This window comes from Colossoma macropomum, unplaced genomic scaffold (genome assembly GCF_904425465.1).
Source record: "Colossoma macropomum unplaced genomic scaffold, Colossoma_macropomum, whole genome shotgun sequence".
NCBI classification, from domain to species: domain Eukaryota; kingdom Metazoa; phylum Chordata; class Actinopteri; order Characiformes; family Serrasalmidae; genus Colossoma; species Colossoma macropomum.
Window position 1 is genome coordinate 52,527,409 of NW_023494792.1, and position 20,363 is coordinate 52,547,771.

General features: G+C 39.8%; 2 protein-coding genes across 2 annotated transcripts; one reads left to right on the top strand and one right to left on the bottom strand.

The window, feature by feature from the left end:
• The first annotated feature begins 3,277 nt into the window (after window positions 1-3,277).
• On the top strand, window positions 3,278-7,544 carry tmbim4 (transmembrane BAX inhibitor motif containing 4). Its single transcript, XM_036577556.1, has 7 exons — window positions 3,278-3,470; window positions 3,859-3,967; window positions 4,673-4,778; window positions 4,903-4,936; window positions 5,257-5,374; window positions 5,461-5,506; window positions 6,003-7,544. Exons 1-7 carry the CDS (start codon window positions 3,380-3,382, stop codon window positions 6,207-6,209), a joined length of 711 nt encoding a protein of 236 aa, XP_036433449.1. The 5' UTR covers window positions 3,278-3,379; the 3' UTR covers window positions 6,210-7,544.
• A 559-nt stretch (window positions 7,545-8,103) lies between these two features.
• On the bottom strand, window positions 8,104-9,450 carry vhll (von Hippel-Lindau tumor suppressor like). The gene is made up of 3 exons (XM_036577557.1): window positions 9,247-9,450; window positions 8,963-9,097; window positions 8,104-8,327 (listed from the first exon to the last, which is right to left on the bottom strand). The coding sequence occupies exons 1-3, from the start codon at window positions 9,425-9,427 to the stop codon at window positions 8,158-8,160; spliced, it is 486 nt and encodes a 161-aa protein (XP_036433450.1). The 5' UTR covers window positions 9,428-9,450; the 3' UTR covers window positions 8,104-8,157.
• Window positions 9,451-20,363: the final 10,913 nt, after the last annotated feature.

Below are 20,363 nucleotides of genomic sequence, written 5' to 3' on the forward strand. Positions count from 1 at the left end.
GCGTCAACTTTTTTATTCAGGTTTAGTCGTGTGTACACTGCGCATGCGCAAACCTCTGAGCGTCTCAACAACAGCACCGTTTCTGTTTAAGTAAACATAAATAAACAGGACGCTGTCAAACGTTAACTCTTACGCAAGTGTTGCTGCTATGGCAACTGAGAAGGCCGTTCTTGGTGTCCTTCTAGCTTATTATATATATATATATATATATATATATATATATATATATATATATATATATATATATATATAAACTTCTGTATAAAATACGGCAAACGTGTTCTAACGTCTTCAAGCTGCAGCGGCCGCATTTGTAGAGGACCTCATTAGAACCGTTGTGTGCACTGCCTTTTTAATACGGCGGGGCCCAGATAGCGAGCGGTCCACTAGCTTAATAAGGTCGGCACCCCACTGACTGTTTACCACCCAGATTACTGTCCTGCAAACAAGCTCTTTGTTAGTTGTTAATCTCCTCAAACAGATTTTCAATGCACAGAGCCTTTTATTTTGGAAAATAAACTTACATAAACATTACAAACAACTGCGAAAAAAAATCATGACTAGGCCTGATATAAAGTGATTTTATAGAGAATGTTGTTGCTGACACTGGGCAAGATTAAAATTATTTACTAAACAAATTTACAAAAAATAACTAAAGAAGGAAGGAAGGAAAAATAAGTAAACTGGACTGTAAGTGGAAAATGAGCCATGATAAGTGGCATTTTGCCTATGACTCTGCGTAACCACCGGTGGGCCGCCCGGAAAACGCTGAGCAAAACGCCAGTGGCCCACCAGCTCTGCCCTCAGTGGGCCGACAGTGGTCCACTATCCTTTTGCTAACAGGGGGTTTAAATGCACATTACTGCTGATTGGGTAACACACCCATCATACCAGAGAAAACGCACCTCAAAGCCCGTTGCATACCGTTTCAACCGTTTCATGCTGTTCAAATCGAAAACTGTAGCCAAAAAGCGCACGACGCTTTGAGTTTGAACGTTCTCCTAGTTGGTCCTGCCATCCTTACGTTAAAATGTCCTGATGTTTGAGATCCCTGACCCGCTTTTTTATTTTACAACACAAAAATAACAGTTTTATTTATCATCTAAAACAACCACTGAACATATATGCGACTTCTGAGTTTTTGTATGTAATTAGGATTGATGATGGTGAAGTAAGCTTAGTGATTAATCAGTTAACATGTTTTCTTTAAGGACTACTTTGCCTTACAACACCCTGCATTTACATTTCCTTCATGAATAGGCTTTAAAAATGTGTTTTATCTCAAAACCATGGCTAAACAATGTATCAGGCAATATCGTAATATAATAACATTATGTGAGGGAGCTTTTAGAGGCAACTCTTTGGATGTCTGGTTCCTATCACCACCACTGTGAACAATTCTGATTCAGTAAGTTTCTTTAGAACAGGGCATCTCACATCAAGCCAGCCTGAATGTTAGAATGTTATGCCTTAACCATGTAATTATTTAGAAAATTTTAAAAGTTGGTGGAACTCCCCTTTAAGAGGTAGGTTAGGTTGTTTGTGGATCATGCTTGGAAGAAAGATAGACCTTTAGCCTATAAAAGAGAAAGGCCAGGGCAAAGAGAGAGGAGTGGAGAGCCGGGGTGGACGACGGAGTATACAGTATTAAACTACTGAGGCTATTTGACTGCAGGCAGGGATTAGAACGGTGTGTGTTTTGTCTCTAAGGAGGCAAAAATATTAAACACAGTGTCAGAAAAAAAAAATGTCCAATCAACTGCTACACAGTCAGGAGTTCAGGAGTTGATTGTTCAGCAAAAGCCTGCGGACTGGGGCTTGCTCAGTCACCACTGGGAAATTCCTGCAGAGCAAGCAAACGATAATAGACCTCTGTAGAGACGGTTCTGGACAAACCCACATGATGACAGTCTATTAAGATTACATGTGGAAAATGCAGTCGGGGTACATTTTAGCCTGAACAGATAAACTTCACTTGGAGAGACGAAAGAGAAAGACACCATGATCTCTTCCATAACCTCCTTTTGCAGTGTGAAAATACGGTCTGCTGTTATCAGTCAGCCAGAGGCGCTGGCCATTTTCTCTCAGTTAATGTTAAAGGGAAACACTGTCTAAAATTAAAAATGTGACCATTACTACAGCCGCTGTATGTGCCTAGTCGCCTGCTACAGCAGCACCACAATAGTCTCGAGGGACATTTTCCAGTTTAAAGATTAGGAAAACCCCCTTCTGATGATGCATCTTGAAGGTGGGAGGGGCTTTTCAAAATATACAAGCACACTGAGGCAGATACAGGGTGGGCTGTATGAAATATTTTAGATTTTTTTCTGCTAGCTGGCCAACAAAGCCAGATGGCTAACAAAACTGCTAGGAATATCACATCTGCATTTATAAGCCTCTACATCAGTGCATTTCTTTACCATGGCAGGGGAGTTCCAGTGCTTGTAACACATAGCTGCATAATGCATGCTGAGTACTGTAGTGAGAGATGACTGAAGGATGAAAACATCAAAAGGATACAAACTCTTGAAATCTGTCAAACTGTTAAGGCTGAAAGGTGCAGTGATGTGTTACGGAATATTACACAGCATTACAAGTTACATGTTAAAATGATATGTTTTAGGCCGGAATGCCCCTTTAATTTCTTAGATATTTGGTCAATGGTTGCTAAAACCCTTAAAGCACTTTCATTCATATTTTTGAACTAATATATTGATATTATTTCTAAAATACTGATATTTTTGCTGTTCCACCCAGGAAACATTTTTAAATGTATATTTTGGTCCAGTCAGCAATGCAAAAATATTTTATTCATCTCAGTGTTATTCTGGAAGACATAAAAGAGTGTAGAATTAAATAATCCATGCTTACCAATGTGTAGAATCAGAATCGGAATATTACTTTACCAGGTGCCAGGCGTACAAGGAATTTCCAATAAATCCAATCCAATAAATACAGAACAAGAGGTACTATATATAAACAGTAAATAGGACATCAAGTTACAATCTATTGCTGGAGTACTGAGGTATATATAGTATGTACAGCTAAGAGAATTGAGCAGGAAATGTAAATATAAATGTAAATGTAAACATATTTATAGATAAATATGTGTATTGTATGTGTAAATATGTAAATCCTTAGGTGTACAGATTTGCTGTATCTACCGATATACACTCTCTCTCTCTCTCTCTCTCTCTCTCTCTCTCTCTTCTCTCTCTCTCTCTCTCTCTCTCATAATATCCTCTGTTCAGCAGTAGGTGGCAGTAGTAAGCTTTAATCTGTATTCAGACACCAGCTTACAACCCTGGAAAGAAACCGAAAGCTGACGGAGGCAGTAATCGTTAGCTCTCGGCTAAGTTAGCTCCACCGTTTAGCCAACATGAACCCAGAAAAATATCCTCGCTCTTCGATTGAGGACGATTTTAATTATGGCACCAACGTTGCAACGGCAAGCGTACAAATCCGTATGGGTGGGTGAATATTTGTTTAGCTAAGCTAGAGCTCTAGAAAGCTTAGCTAACTTAGCGTTAGCAAGCTAACGTTAGCGACTGGGTTGTTTTTAGCTCATTAGCGGGCTAACTTTATTTACATCTGTCCTGCCAACTTATCTAAAGCAGGGCAGTGCACTTTTATTTAAGATCTTTACGACTGTGAGTGAGTAACTTAACTGACGTTATTTCAGTGTGTATTAGCATGAACGTGTCGTAGTACTTCTTTGGCTACGTGTTAAAATGGATAGGGAACTTTAAACATGGTGTCATCAGCCAGTATGATAACCACACCTGTACGTATACGAGGACATTTCTTTTTAGCCGTTTGTGAATTGACCTACTGATGTTTTCTTTCATTCCTCTGAAGATTTCCTACGGAAAGTGTACACCATCCTGTCACTGCAGATCATCGTAACCACAGCTGTGTCTGCCCTCTTCATGTTCTGTGAGCCCATCAAAAACTTTGTTCATTCAAGGTAAAAGCACATCAGCGGCATTTGGCAGTACAGTCATGAGTACTATGGCAGAGACCTTTAAGGGGAATTCCACGCAATTTTCCAAGATTCATGGATAATTCAATCACTGTACATATTCATTCAAAGTGGTTTGATGTCAAATGGTACATTGCAGAGTAACTTATTGATTCAGATTGTCTTTACAGTGGTGGTGACAAGAACCAGGGATCACAATGTATATAATGCAAATATAGCTGTTTTATTTGCTGTCCAAAATAACCAGTGAACCTAAATGTGTCCTCTGAGATATGATTTGTAATGCTAATTATGGTAAAACGGTGGTAAAGCTAAAAGTTTTCTTTGCAGACTTCTCTCAAAATTTCAAAACAATCTGAAACACTGTCTCAGGCATCAGGCAACATATTTGTAACTATTTCATTTAATAGCTTCTTGGATTGTAGCTGGTTGGAGGCATTAAATGCTTTGGACGTCTTGTTCTCATCACGTCTGCTGTGAACAGTTCCGATTCTGTAGTTTTTTTTTCCTAGAATGGTGCATTTCAGGTCAAACCACTGTGAATGGCTTTGTTTATATCTTAATGATTTAATTATTAAGAAATCTTGAAAAATCAGTGGAATTCCTCTGTAACTACCAAGCATTGCAAAGACTGAGCAGAATGTTTATGGATTGATGTCCTATGTAGTCTCTTATCCCTTGTTTCCACAGTCCTTCTGTGGTATTGGTGTCAGCGATTGGATCCCTCGTTTTACTCTTAGCCTTAGCTGTCTACCGCCACCAGCACCCTGTCAATCTCTATTTACTTTTTGGATTTGTAAGTATGCACTTTTGTTGGTTTGAATGCCATTATTATTCCTCAGACCAGATATTAATTTATCAATTTTCAAGTAGTGTCCATACCACCACTGTCATTTTAAACTGTTACTTTGTGGTTGCAGACTCTGTTGGAGGCTGTGTCTGTGGCCACAGCTGGTAAGTGAGGCCTGCTTTTTAACACTGAATACAGTCTCTTGTTTTAAAGATACAGTCTTTAGACACTTGTTGAACAAGCACACAGTGCAGTGAGTGTGCGTCTTATAAACAAATAGTATTCAGCTTCCTGTTACACTATGGGTGACAAACCTATTGAATTCAATCACTCCACTCTTGTGGTTCAGTAACATAACAATATATTGTATAAGCAACAGACACACTCATTGTATGATGGTGATGAGTTTAGGTCAGATTGAAAGCTTGAGATTTTACACGTTCCCCATCATGTCACATTTAACTCCATTTCTCTTCTTTTTCAGTGACTTTTTATGAGTACTCAGTGGTGCTCCAGGCTTGCATCCTCACATCTGCTGTATTTGCTGGTTTGACTACTTACACCTTCCAGTCCAAGCGGGACTTTAGCAAACTTGGAGCTGGGTAATTCTGTCTTTACGTCTGACAGTTTTTACTGTTTCTCCCCCCGCTGTCAGACACTCATACTAACAATCCCTGTCATTTTCTAGGCTGTTTGCTGCCCTGTGGATCCTGATCATTGCAAGCTTTTTGAGGGTGAGTGCAGATTCAGTGGTTCCCCTGTCTAAAACAGATTACCTCAAACTGGGTGATCTCAAGTGTCTAACCAGCCATAGTTTTCTCAAAGTGCATTTGGGCACCATTTACTGAGAAAACACAGTCCTGCTTACAATGAAAAGCTAGACATCTTTCTTAGTATAATACAGGCTTGTCTAAATGGACTATCACCCTACTGAAGCTAGATTAGTTTTACGAGGAGCGATGCTGTAAATTTTGTGATTATCTAAAAAAAATTGCAATGTCTGTAGTATGCCAGGTAGTAATTCAGAAGCAAATTACCTTCTATAATTCACAGAACCCAGATTTTTCTCGGTAGTAGTAGCCCCGTTCGACTCAACCTTACAGTTATGTAATAACAAAACCTGGTAATGGATATAATAATGCACAGTACTATTGTTGTTATTGAGCATTACATTACAGAACATTCTATACTTATATATTGCTTATGACTGAATTCTCCTACTGTGAATAGCTGTTCTTCAACAATGACACAGCGGAGCTGGTGTTTGCCAGTGCTGGTGCACTGCTGTTCTGTGGCTTCATCATCTATGACACGCATGTGCTAATGCACAAATTGTCGCCTGAGGAGCATGTGCTGGCCTCCATCAACCTCTACCTGGACATCATCAACCTTTTCCTTCACATCCTGCGCATCCTCGAGTCCATGAAGAAGAATTAAGAGTCTGCATGTCCTTCTGCTTGAGCTAAACTTCTGTAGATCCACAGGTGATTTCAGAGTATTGCCATGTTGTTACTAAAATTAGACATGCATCAGCCATTTGTGAACTAGCAACCGATTCCATTGTTTCTGAATCCAGCCATCTGGAGAGGTTTTGTTCATATGCTACACATGCATACAATTGTTTTACGAAGGAAATAAATCATGATGGCTATTATCACTGAGTATTTTAAATAGTGCAACACCTCTCTAACATTTTCCTGCTGTAACATTCCAACATTGGCAATTAACTGTTGAGTTGAATCAGGTGTGTTTGAGCAGGAAATTCTCTAAACTGTGAAGGAATCTGGCCCTTCAGGACTGGAGTTCTCCACCCCTGCTATATGTAGTCTTTAATCTTAAAGCCAAGAGTCACTGTTCTTGCGCGTATAAATGTATTACCTTCAAGTGCAACAGTATGAATAGAAATGGATTTTTCTGCGTAGTTATAACTATAATGTACTAATACTTTGATCTCACCTCAAAGCATGATAAGATGAATATACAGATCTCAGTGCAGCACATCAGTTATGATTGTATATGACAACTCAAAAATATTTCCTTGCTTCTGTTTTCAGGTCTTTATCATGTGGAGGTGTTTATAATAAGTTGTGTTCAGTAGCTATCATTATTGTTTTAGTGTTGGTAATTTGGGAACACTCTTGACTGATTAAGAGGCGGACTTTGTTTATCAGTGGGACAGTGCACATTCATGTCCATTATAAATGAAAATCGTAATAGAAGTAAAAAAAAAAAAAGGCACTAATTAGTCTATTTTAAGAAAGAAAACTGTGTTCAGGAAAGCTACAGTGTTACCAAAACATGTGGAATTTGCATATTTCATTACAAGTGTCTCATAACGTTTAATGACTTGTGTAGCAGTAAACCTACATTGGCATTCTTTACAACAATTCAATTTGCATTGTAAACTATAATGAAAACGCTTTCCAAGTTATTGCTGTGTTTAATTACAGTCATCACAACCCCGTCCCCTGCTCCCTCATGCCTGGGCTGTTTAGCAAACCTGTCAGTTACATAGAACAGAATGCTGAAAAATAACATTGAAAGTAGTTGTGCAGTGCCACTTCATGTGTATATCAGGTTTTTAATATTATGTTTTGAATATCCTTGAAAGGGACCTCTGTGTGCTTTGATTTTAATTTATTTCTAGGACCGCAAGTGCAATATTTATTGTAATGGGGAAATGCATCTCAGTGGGGAAAATGTCACTGTTCAAAAGAGAAATTACTTACTGTGTTATAATCAACTGGGAGTAATAAATGCAGATTAAAATGATGTGTGTGTAGTAATTCTGTGCCAGCCATTCTAACAGTCTACAGTAAGCAGCTTGTTGTAGTGAACCAGAAACATACAGTGTATGTCCAAACAGCTGTAGACACTCCTTCTAATGAGTGAATTCAAGTGCAGAGCCTCACATGAGCCTAAGCTTGCGATGCCTAATGCCAAGCATCAGCTAGAGGGGTATAAAGCCTCCTAGCATTGGAGTGTGGAGCAGTGAGACTGTGTTTCTGTGCAGTGGTGGAGCTCCATCCCATACCTTTGGAATGACATGTAGTGGTGTTTGTGATCCAGAACTAATCAGCCAACATCAGTAGCTGACCTCACTAATGCTTGATCAAGTCCTCACATCTAGTATAAAGCCTTCTCCAAAGAGTAGAGGCTGTTACTGCAGCAAAGTGGGGACAGACCTCTTATTTACACTCTTTATTTCAGAAGAAACCTGGATAAGAAAGTGTCTACAAACTTTTAGACATACAGTGTACAAGGATACAAATGCTCTGGAGGTAATTTCTGACTGAATAATTATAATAATAATTATGTCGACTGTAAAGAAAAAGTATTTTATAAACCCAAGGAGAGCTTTGCTTTGTCTTCAGGTTTCACTGCACTAATAAGAACCAGAATCAGCTCTTCTTGTCAGCATCTGAATTTCTCGCAGCAAATCTGGAGAGAGGCGGATGTCTTTCCTTAGAAACTCGGGAATCTCCAGTTTGTCAACGTCTTTTTTTCTCACCAATTTTTGGATCAGTTTCAAACAGCATTCCTGTAAAGTGTAAACTGTGGCAAGAACAAAAATACAGTAGGGGAAAAACATTGAAGCGTAGTTGCACAATTGTTTTTTAAATATACAAAAGAAGGGCTGGGATAGGTTCCAGCTCCCCCCGCAACCCAGAAGGATAAGCAGCTTAAAAAATGTTGTGTGTGTGAGAATTGTTGAGTTTAATGTAGTTTGATGTGAATTGCCTCATTCTAGAGAAACAGGTGGTGATGTCTACAACACAAATATAGCCATTTTATTTACTATCCAAAATGACCAGTAAAACCTTGTCATCTGTGTTTTTATATGTAATGTTGATAATGGTAAAATAGAGGTAAATCTGGACAAAAGTATGTACCTGCATGCACCTGTCCATTATAAAATACATTTTAAACATGCTTTAGGCCAAAACTTTATCCCAAAACTATCGTATAACAATATCTTAGACATCAGGCAGCATATTTGTAACCATATCATGTAACACCTTTGTGAGATGCATTAAAAGCTTCAGACGTCTGGTTCCTATCACCACCATTGTGAACAATTCTCACTTGGCGATTTAATTATGCAGACATTTTGAAAAATGAGTGAAATTCCCCTTTAAATCTTAAATCACAGAGCATAGCAAAGTCATCCGGGATGAAGTGCTGAGTACCTGGAGTGGTGACAACTACGGTGTGAAACAGCGGGTAGCCATCATCTCCATACTCAGCAGGGGTGGGGAAATAAACCTCACGGAAGTTTGCGAGCAGTCTTGATCCGTCTGACGCTCTAAAAATCCACGGATGTGCTAGGAGGGAGAACAAAAACACAAATTAGCTTTAGCCTAGTTTGTCCGAATAACAAGCTAATGAGACATCGCTTCATTTGCATTTCGCAGCCCGTAACTGTGTAGAAGTAACCCAGTGGTTCTGGCTTTCTGCTTCTCGCTCCACTCACTGAGAAATGTGTTCATTTTGAGGGTATGGCCGGGTGTTATGTCGCCGTAAGAGACCGGGGCTCCTGAGAAGTCCAGCCACCATGCCCTCGCCTGGCCGCTGGATCTGTTGACGAAGTCGATGAAAGTTTGGTGGTGTGAATGCAGGGATTTGAGTGGCTGCAGCTCTTCCTGGTCAGCCATTTGTGTTTCTGGCGATGCGAAAGAAAAAGCTTTCAGTGACGTGTGTGCTATTGTGTTTTGGACACCAGGGGGAGCGATTGGCACAGGCGATAAGTAATGTGTGGTGAAAGGTGTGGAGAGGAATTATGAGAGAGAGAGAGAGAGAGAGAGAGAGAGAGAGAGTCGTACGGCAGTCATGTAAGGAACCATTGTTAGGACTACACATTTAAAAAAGATCTTCACGGGTTCTTTAGTAAAGACGATATATATAGAACCTTTTTTAAAATGACAGAGCCCTGCTCGTGACATCCCTCATAAATAAAAATAATGCGTGTCCACGCTGTACTGACGTCTAGGAACGAGATCGTAATGCGTGGCAACGACTTAGTAAGGCGTGGGAACAAGATCCTAATGCATGGCCATCGCTTACTAAGGTGTGGGAATGAGATAATTAAGTCTTGACCACAGCTAAAGAAAGCATGATCTCATTCCCACGCCTTTACAGAGCCCTGCTGGTCACATCCCGTATAAATAAAAATAATGCCACGAATTAGTAAGGTGTGGGAATGAGCCAGTTAAGTCGTGGCCACGTCTTAATAAGGCGTGGGAATGAGATAATTAAGCCTTGACCATAATAAGACTTAATAAGGCATAAAGACATTAATTGAAAAAGGACACTCTTAAGAACAGCAGGGGTTCCTTATCGAACCATAAACACTCAAGGAACCATTTGAATGCTTGTCTTTGCATGGTCGAATGGATCTTCTCTATGATGGAAAGAACTGTTCTACATGGTTCTTTAAAGGACCCCTTTAAAATGGCTCTATATTGCACCAAAAAGTGGTTCCACTGTTATTATGAATCAAAGAACACTTTTTGCCACTTTTTTCTATGTATTGTTTAGACACCCACTGAAGTTCTATCTCCAATATTACTAACTACACTGAAGTGCCAAAAGTCATAGGACATGAATTAGTGTATGTAGGGCCCCCTCTAGCCCCGTGAAGTGCAGCAACTTGATGTGGCATCAATTCCACAAGTGGACGGAAGACGTCTGGAGGGATGTTGATCCATGCTGTCTGAATAGCCACCCACAGCTATGTGGTATTTGTAGGTGCAGGGTCTCGGGTGCGAATGGACCTCTCCACCACATCCCATAAATGCTCAATTGGGCTCATGTACATGCAGGCCACACCATTTGTCAGAACTCTCCAGAATGCTCCTCAAACCAATTGTAGACAACTTGGGCCTGATAGCACAGTGCATTATCCTGCTGGAGTATCCAATCATGGTGGGGGTACATGAGGTCCATGAAGGGCTGCAAATGGTCACCAAGCAGTGAAATGTAACGGTCACTGGTCAATGACATGTTTAGATGGGCCAGTGGACCCAACCCATGAGAATACACTCCACACCAGTATAGAACCACTACCAGCCTGCGCAGTACCTTGTTGGTAACTGGGGTCAATGCCTTCACATCGTCTGCATCACTCACTAACTGTACCATCAGCCCAAAATTATTGGTACCGTGACTTATCGGACCACGCGACATGTTGCCAGTCCAGTTAGCAACCTCACGAGCCCAGGTGAGGTCCTGTGTCTGGTGTCGTGGTGTTAACAGAGGCTATCTGGTGGGTCTCGTATGCCATGGAAGCTAAAGAACGCTGCACAGACCTGCGGGATATGCATGTGGGGCCTAGATGTGACAAACAATTCTAGCTAGACACCGCCGGTCACGATCCTTAAGCACCCGTGGGCGGCCACTGCGCTGTCCACTGTGGGTGGTAATGCCTACTATGATGTATTCCAGGTACACACATGGATCGAGGAATGTTAAATACCCACACAACTTCGGAAATGGAACGTCCCATCCATCTGGCACCCACCATCATGTCTTGTTTGAACTCTGATAGTTCACGTCATCTTGCAGTGAGTTATACAGGTGTGGGCGTCCCCAAGCTGTGCCTTGAAGTAACACCAATTCATAATCAATTTACATACTGCTATCCCATGACTTTTGGCACTTCATTGTGAAAGTTGTATTAACTTTTTATTTAACCTATTTTGATATGCTCAAAAGTACATTAACACAAAATGTACTGATATTAAAAACATAAATTGTAAGAATAATCTAATAATTTATCTGTTTTTGATCCTCTTCACAACCTATTTAGCCAGAAAACGGATGTATTGTCACATTAAGTGAAAATGAGGAGTCATTGACTTCATTTTTAAAAAAAAACCAAAAAAAACATTTAAGTCAAAACTTTATTAGATTTCTACCTGGACTTTTTCTGTCCTGCATCTCTGACTTTGGATCTTCATCATTTTGTTTAAGACCAAAGGCACAACAAAAAGAGAAGAAAAACAAACATTGGTTCCTATGCTGACAGGTGCTGGATGTCCTAAGAGGTTTCACTGCGGTTCTGTAAGTTACTCAGCACTTAAGTAGCTTTTGACCTGGTATTTTTCTAGTTTTAGCCAAGTTTTTTTTCTAGTTGATAGTTTTTCTTTTACTTGAGTGATTATTTCACAGAAGTAACATTACTTTTACTCCAGTATGCGCTTGGGCTTCTTTACCCACTTCTGCTGGCACCCATAATTGTATCCACATTCGTACACTAAAGAGCAACCTTGTATGTCAGGGCAGATGAGAAAACACATATCTGTTCAAATTAGAGAGAAAAAATGTCTATGAGTGCAAGTGTGGGCCCTGTATAAAAGGCCACAGTGAGCCAGATGTTCTCCCTAAAATCACGTTCACAAAAGATCCGAAAGAAAACCATGAGCACTCAAAGAACCCTTTGCATGATTAAAGGGTTCTTTGCGTCATGAAAATGTTCTTCAGATTGGTGGAAAGTGTATTGCATATGGATCTATATAGCATCAAAAAGGGCTCTTCTGTTGTTATCCAAGCTTGACATTGCAACAATAGCAGAACCCTTTTTGGTGCTATATAGAATCCTTTTCAAAAAGGTTCTGTATAGAACCATATACAGCATATTTTCCACCAATATGAAAAACAATTTTACAATGCAAAGAACCCTTTTATCATGCAAAGGGTTCTTTGAGTGTTCATGGTTCTATGTAGAACCCTTTTCTTTAGTAAAGAAGCCTTGAAGAATCTTTTTAACAGTGTAATTAAGTACTTTTTAATAAATCAAAGTGAGGAAAATGGTTTATGAATGATATTATGGCTTTACTGAACAGCTTTAGTGAATGAGATAAGCACCCAAAGACCCAAAAAGCTTGGGTTGAAAATACAGATTGGGGGCTGGAGGCTTCTGTTTGCTCCTGAATTCTGCTTTCAGATCACTGTCAGTTGTATAGCAGTTATCTAATGATACATTAAATGACTAGACTGTATTACTGAGGTGAAATTCGTAAATTTTTCTCTGCCACCCACAGCCGTATTCACATAGTTCTACCAAAGATCAACCTTTTGTGTTGGGATTTACCTTGGCCAGATGAGAGAAACCTCACGTCTGTTCAAAATGGAGGGAAAGAGGGAGAGAATGAGTGTGAGTGAGTGTGTGCGCATTTGTGAAAGCTCTGTGATGAGTCTGAGTGTGGTCCCAGTTTGTTTAAAGGGTCACAATGAGCCATCCGTTCTCCTCCAAACCCCATTCTCAAAGCTTCCAAAAGATGGTAAAATCCACTTAAAATTCCAGGCTGGTTGGTGTTCTCGAGGAGGGATGGGGGCACTTAGAAATTCTTGTGGGATGACAGCGAGACTTTGATGTTAGTGTGTTTTTTGTCTCTTGAGAGGCAGGACAGTCTGGGAGGAGGAGGAGGGGCAGAGAGCACCCATCCTGTGGAGGCCCGCATTCACTACTGCTCATACACTAAAGTGTTTACCCCCTACACACAGTCCATTCACCCAGCATAAAACAATGCAGTTTATACACAGCGCACTACAGTTCATTCAGGCAGAACACACAACATGAGCACAAAGCATCTTATCAGTGCATATATGCACATTCAGCATGGTAATGAAAAAAACAATAAAGCTTTACATTGCTAATTACATATGTAACTTTTTAATTAACCTTTATCACTTGTTATTACATTGTGCAGTGCTGTAGAGAAGTTGGGAAGCACCCTTTCATATGATTAAGCTCAAAATTGCTCATTTTCAGTGTCATTAAAAAAATCAGAGAACATGTTTAACAGAAAATTACACAGAAACTTTTTTCAGTGTTTAGTGAGTCCACCTTTGGCCTTTATTACAGCTTCCACTCCTTTCAGATGACTTGTTTTCATCTTTTTAAAGAAATCTGCAGGGATATTTTTCCAGGATTCCAAAGTTCAGTCTTAGAAGTTGGTTGTACATCTATTTCCTTTTCTTAGTAACTTTCATCAGTAGTTTTGACTCTTCCAGCTCTGTACATATAACGACCGGTCACACAGTTCACACCGACTGAATTACATTGCAGTGATCTCCTCTTACTCATTTCACCTAACCTTTACGATCAGCTCAGTGTCCTAGTGCCTTGTAAGTTCTACGGCTTTATGAAAGAGTTACTTTACATTATAAAACAGATAGTTCTTGTCCTAAAATCTGATTGGCCGTGTTGTTAAATATTCAATATACACACCTATGATCACAGAGCTTATGGCTTATATCATAAAGCTTAGTGACCAAATATCTAGAAAATACCACAAAGTGTTTGATGTGTCCAACAGCAATCTGGATACACTTTCATGTTGCTTTTTGCTTTTGATTGGCTTCATCTCTGACCTCTCTACTTTTTTCCCCTTACTCCCTCTCTAATTTGCCCTGCTTTAATCTGAAGCATATTTTCCATTGTGTGCAAGAGTGTGTTGTGTGATGACGGCACAGCAGGTTTCTCTCTGATCTTTCCTTGGCAGGTTCATGGCGATGCTGTAGGAGCATTGGCCTTCTCTCCAGAAAGCTGCAGAGTGCTGCATTTAGCCCATTTTTGGGCTCTTTTTTGGGGAAACCAAGCTTTAAATTCAGCCTCCCCCACCCACCACACACACACACACTCAGGTCTCCTGGTGTTCCTTTTCCCCTGAGCCTGAAAAGCTGACATGCTGCCACTGTTATGATCATTAACAGATCTAAAAGCCTCACCACACAAACGCTTATAAACACACCCTGTCAGTCACATATTATTAACCACTGGCATCAAGAGCACATTTAGGCCTGGCTAAAGTTCTAAATGGTGCATTAATTTTAATATACAACATTACCTGGATATCTGTAGAGAGAAAATAGATGTGGAAGTGTGATTATAGGTCCAGTCATAATTCATCATTATATAACAATTTTCTAACCATTCTTTATCTCTTAGAATTAAATATGCTGTTTTTGTTACTGGGGCCTTTAAGACTGATATATACACCGATCAGGTATGACATTATGACCACCTCCTTGTTTCTCCGCTCACTGTCCATTTTATCAGCTCACTATCAGACATTTATCAGACATTTTATCAACTTACTATATAGGTGCACTTTGTAGTTCTACAATTACAGACTGTAGTCCATCTGTTTCTCTGCATACTTTGTTAGCCCCCTTTTACCCTGTTCATCAGTGGTCAGGACCCCATGGACCCTCACAGAGCAGATACTATTTGGGTGGTGGTGTCAAATCATTCTCAGCACTGCAGTAACACTAATGTGGTGGTGGTGGTGTGTTAGTGTGTCTTGTGCTGGTCTGAGTGGATGCTGTTGGCTGAAAGGGCAGATATGTGTAAATACTTTGATTTTTTTGTGGCATCACTAAAGCAATGAATTCAAAACAGGCTGTTTTTTTGTAGCTTAGGTCTCATATATGGACTGTTTTCAAACTTTAACATCAAACATATTTCATCAAATTTGATAATCCATGATGTGGGCTTTAAGTTTTTCTTCTATTAAGTAACTGGTTTGGTTATGTTTAATAGATGAATGTGGAAAATATTACAAATACATGTTGGAAAATCATTCTCTTTATCATAAAGACATATTGAATGACACTGTACATCGTAATATATTGTTGATATATTAGAATGCAGTGTTTCTACATTCTGTCTTTATAGTCTATAAGAATCTATGAACACGTTAATAGCATGCTATAATGCATTCATAAGGCAATATTTTTTGTAAAAAATGCATTACACATTATTGCCATGTTTATTAGGTATCATGAATTGGTAACAAAATGCTTTATAAGTAGTCGTCATAACATTTTCATATAAGCACGATCACGATCATATAAGCAGTACACACACCAACAGCATCCTGTTTTGTAAGTATCAGCCGTCTTCCCTGTTGATGCTCTGCTACCTGGTTTCCAACTTTAGGCCTACTGTATTTTTCCACAGGGTGATTATGAATGGGGACACCGCTGATCCAGGCTCTTGGCTTAGACAGCCATTCTCCCGCTTGGCCTTTGATGTCTTGCTCTCTTGCTGGGACTCTAATGGGAGCCTTGCGCCACAGTAGGTACTATGAACCCGCAGCTTTTGTTGCTGCTGCCTTTCTCCTCCATGCCGAAAGGGGGATTTAAGTGACTGGCACAGTTGCATACACAGCTCTCCCTGCCCCATCAGGCTTAGAGATGAGCTCTCAGCCTCAGCCAGGGCCTTCACTCCTACCACCCCCACCCCCCCTTTTCACTTTGATTAGATGAGCAGAAAATGTGTTTGCACTTGCTCTGCTCATCCTTCCTTTTCTGGGCCTTCCAGAAAATGCACTGAAAGCATATCACGTATACACTGCTGTGCAAACATCTTAGGCCAGCCAAAAAATTGTTCAATGAAGTATTGATTAGTCCAGTGATGGCCAGCCCGGGTTCTGGACAGCCCCTTGCTCTACGCATTTTAGTGTTTCCCCCACTCTCAACACTCCTGATCTAATCAACTCATTAACAAGCCCTTCATGACTTGAATTGAGGGTCCTGAGAGCTGGGAAAACACTAAAATGTGCAAGGCAAAGGATCATCCAGGAGCAGGGATGGGAGCCTGTAGATTAGCAGATGTAGGTATTTGATATTATACTGTGTTTTTGAAGACTGAACAAGATACACACATGCTGAGACCTTGTCACTGAAAACCACTTGTTGGGATATTTAATTTTTTATTTAATTTTATCGGCATCGGCATCACCATGTGTAGTTGTCTTAGACACAAATATCATTTGCATTTAACCAGAGGTTTGAGCACTGCTGGTGTTCTCAGAACACCAGAACTCAACATCATTGAAGTCCAGAACTCAACATCATTGAATGTGTTTAGGGTTACTTGGATCGTATAAAACAAAAAATGCAACCAAATTCTAAGACTGAACTTTGGAGGTTAGGAAAAACTGAAAGCAAGGCCCTTCTTGGAGCATTTGAAGGATGTTAAAGGGCTCTGTCCATCTGGTCTTACTCCCGCCCCACTCTCTTCCAGCGATTAGAAACTTAGCCAAGATCCCTTCAACTTTACACTATAAAAAATGACCTGGGTCGTTTCTGTAGCTGCTTAGATGGTTGTAACAGCAGCACACCTGACTGTACCTAGACTGCACCTGCCTCTCGCAAGCTACCCAGATGTGAGGCGAAACTTCAGAAGCAATATTGAACCAAACCATAAAGAAGTGAGCACATGGAGTCTTTAGCCAAGGTTACTGCCATTCCATTTGGTGGGTGCATTTTTGAGATTCCACGGCATGTTTTTGTTATTGTTTGATTTCCCCCATGAAGGGTGAGCCGGCGGGCCGGCTGGGATGGGAGGGAGGGTGCTGCTCCTCTTGGTGTGGGATGGTGCTGCAGTGGGCTGAGACGCTACGTGCCACCGAGAAGCTCAAATAATCACCCCACTGACTGTTTATTTTCCTCTGTTGTCTCTGACCACCTCACGGCCTTCCTCTGACCTTAGGGAAACACGGCTGATTGACCAGCACCCCCCCGGTGGTTGAGCCAGGGTTAATTGGTGTAATGTGTGAGTGTAAGTGTTCAGAGGGAGGAGGAGGAGGTTAGTGATTCACTTTGGTGAGGTAGCTTGAAAGAATGTCCTGGTTGTCCATAATGTTACTTAAGGCGTCAGTGATTTCACCAGCAAAAACACACTGTAAGTTGGGAATCACTTGTTATTAGTAGTTGTTATTTTTTAACTAATATCTAACTTAGTGATCAATGTTGGGTTGTTACTCAAAAAAGTAGCCCATTACAAATTATGACTTCTGTCAAAATTTAGTGGGATGTCTGTACTTATTACCTCCTGGTAAAAGTAACCTCATTACGCATTACTTTACTTCTATGTTACAATTTAAACCCATCAAGATCTGTACCATCTGGAAAATACAAGGTAAAAATCCAGTCCTTTTCAGTCCTTTATTTAGAAAGAAATAGCCAGTCACTGTAAATATCGTTTAAAAGGCCTATCAGTATCCCTGCCATTAAACAATACCAGAGACATTATAAAGGAGGGGACAGGTCACTGGCTGGAAAAGGAAAGGGAAAGCTAACAATGCTCAACATGGCATCTGTTTACAAGGAAAATCCCGCCCTTCAATAAAATGAGCCAATCAGCTTGAAGGTAAAGCCACAAGCGGGAAAAGCTCCCCTCATTGGGGAGTTATGCGCACTAGCCAGAATACACTGGTCACAAAACTATTAATAGCTATAAACTCTGCAATTTATTTGTTGCATTTTAACAGTGAGCAAGCTTTTGAAATGATAACTTGGCTTTTAGTGTTGGATTTATAGGTTTCTCCTCATTCAAAGAGAAAGAGGAGTCTGGTGTTGTACGAGTGGAGATCTCTGCCTCCACGACTTTCCTATAATGACTTTGACAAGACACAGGTGATTAAAATGATCAAGGGATAATGCTGGATGAACAGCTACCACTTATCCTTATGAATAAAAAAATATAAAGATTCTTGAAGCTTGTGCTGTGGTGCTCACATTCAAAATAAAAGTCCCATAGTCAGCCAGCAGGCAGCACATGAGCACACAAATGACATACACAGACAGTCATGGATAATCTAGAAAATTTACCATTTAAATGCATCACATATGCATATTAATTTTTTCACAAATGAGTGTAATGAAATGACAAGAATTAAAACTGTGATGAATTACACCCCTTTGTTATGAGGAAAAGTACCCACATTACTGTGACACATTACTTTGCATGACAAACTCTGGTAACTATATAGTTATAGTTCTACACTATGATAATTTAGTGTATATGTTACTTAAAGATTGATATACAATACAAATAATATATTACATACTATACTATTGTATACACCATAAAAACTAAATGTTTTCAAATGTTTTATGCATTTTTTTGTTTTTTTAAGAACAAGTAGCTTTGAAATAGTAAACAATATACTGTATTGTCCATATATAGTGATTCTAAGTGTTATACAAATGTTTAGATTTTTCATATCTTCTTATTAATTTGAAATATGAAGAATACCAGCATCATATTAGAGTCATTGTGCACATACATATAGTCATATGCAAAAGTTTGAACAGTCTTGGTCAAATTACATGTTTTGCTGATTTTCTGAGAGGATATTTATGGTGTATAATATCCTCTACAGGGAATGAACTTATATATGGTATTTTCCTGCCAATTTTAGAGCACAAAAAATAAACATAAAACATAAAACTTGCCATAACTTTTGAGCATGTATGTTTTATCTATTTATTTTTTCCAAAATGTTAAATTTGGCAATAAAGAGGATGTGTTCAATTATTTTCACCAAGAAAATCAACAGAACACAACATTTGAGCAGGGGTGCCCAAACTTTTGCTTACGACTATATAAAACAAAATTGTTTTTATACTGTAAAAAAGTGATTCCAAACTTTGAACAGTTATGTGTTTGAATGAAAGTTGGTTAAAAATAAAAGTTGTCAGAATGGTTCTTTGGAGTGATGTGGTATAAGAACCATGCTTGGTTCCTTGATTCCTTCAATGAATGTTTTTAAAAGAACACTCCAGTGTTTTTTACACTACACCAGTTACCATACTCCATGGTGGCTTGCCCTGGGCAATCATTTGGAGCTAAGTGTTCTATTATAACAGGTTCTCTGCTCTTTTGTAAGCAGTTTTTGTCTGAGGTGATCAGCTGATGCACTACAGATGGGGCAGATAGAGATAAAGTTAAAAGAAGCTGGAGCTCCTTTTGAAAGCTTCTATAGGAAACCAAGGTTCTTCTTCTACAGCATTGCTCCTTTGGCACCTTTAAGAGTGTAGATGTGTTTCCTGAGGTAACCGAAAGTCTTTGTCTGGAGGAGCGAGAGCTGCAGACTGAATCACAGCTCTGGACCGCTGTGTGTGAGTGATCTGTGGGTGGACCGGCGCTCAGGCCTCTACTCATTAACAATAGCAGGTGGTTGGAGCAAACCACTTTATGGGGCCGATAATTAAACGTGAACATTCTTTTCAGATGACACAGCCTTTCACAAAGACAGGAGGGAAGGAAGCAAAACAAGCCTTTGTGGTTCAAATAACACTCCTTACTAAGACTAGCAGATAGAATGCATATCTGATTGGTGGTTGTTTATGTTCAGCCTCAAAGTTCTCAGAGTACATGTTATCAGACAATATTCCATTCCACTTTCTGATACATGCTTTATAAATGTTTAAAGCTCCTGGTGATTTCTGTCTTCTCTCTCTTTTTCTCATCAGTAAATCGCCAATGCCTGATTTGTAGTAGTTTCAGAATGTGTCAATCACAGCATAGCCTACGTGCTGAGGGTTGAAAAGCCAAAGCCTACTGTGGCAAAGTTTGGGCATCTTTAAATCTAGCTGGTTGGAGATGGACCCACCACAGTGCGTTCATGCCTGTGAGCTGCTGCACTGGCCTGTAAAACCTCACCCATCTCCACATCTCCACCCTCACACTCACATACCTAAAGGCATGTGGAAGAAATGACTGGCTAACACTGAATCAAAATAGGGATGCTTATAATACGACTGAGGATGTCTCATAGAAGCATTGAGCATTAA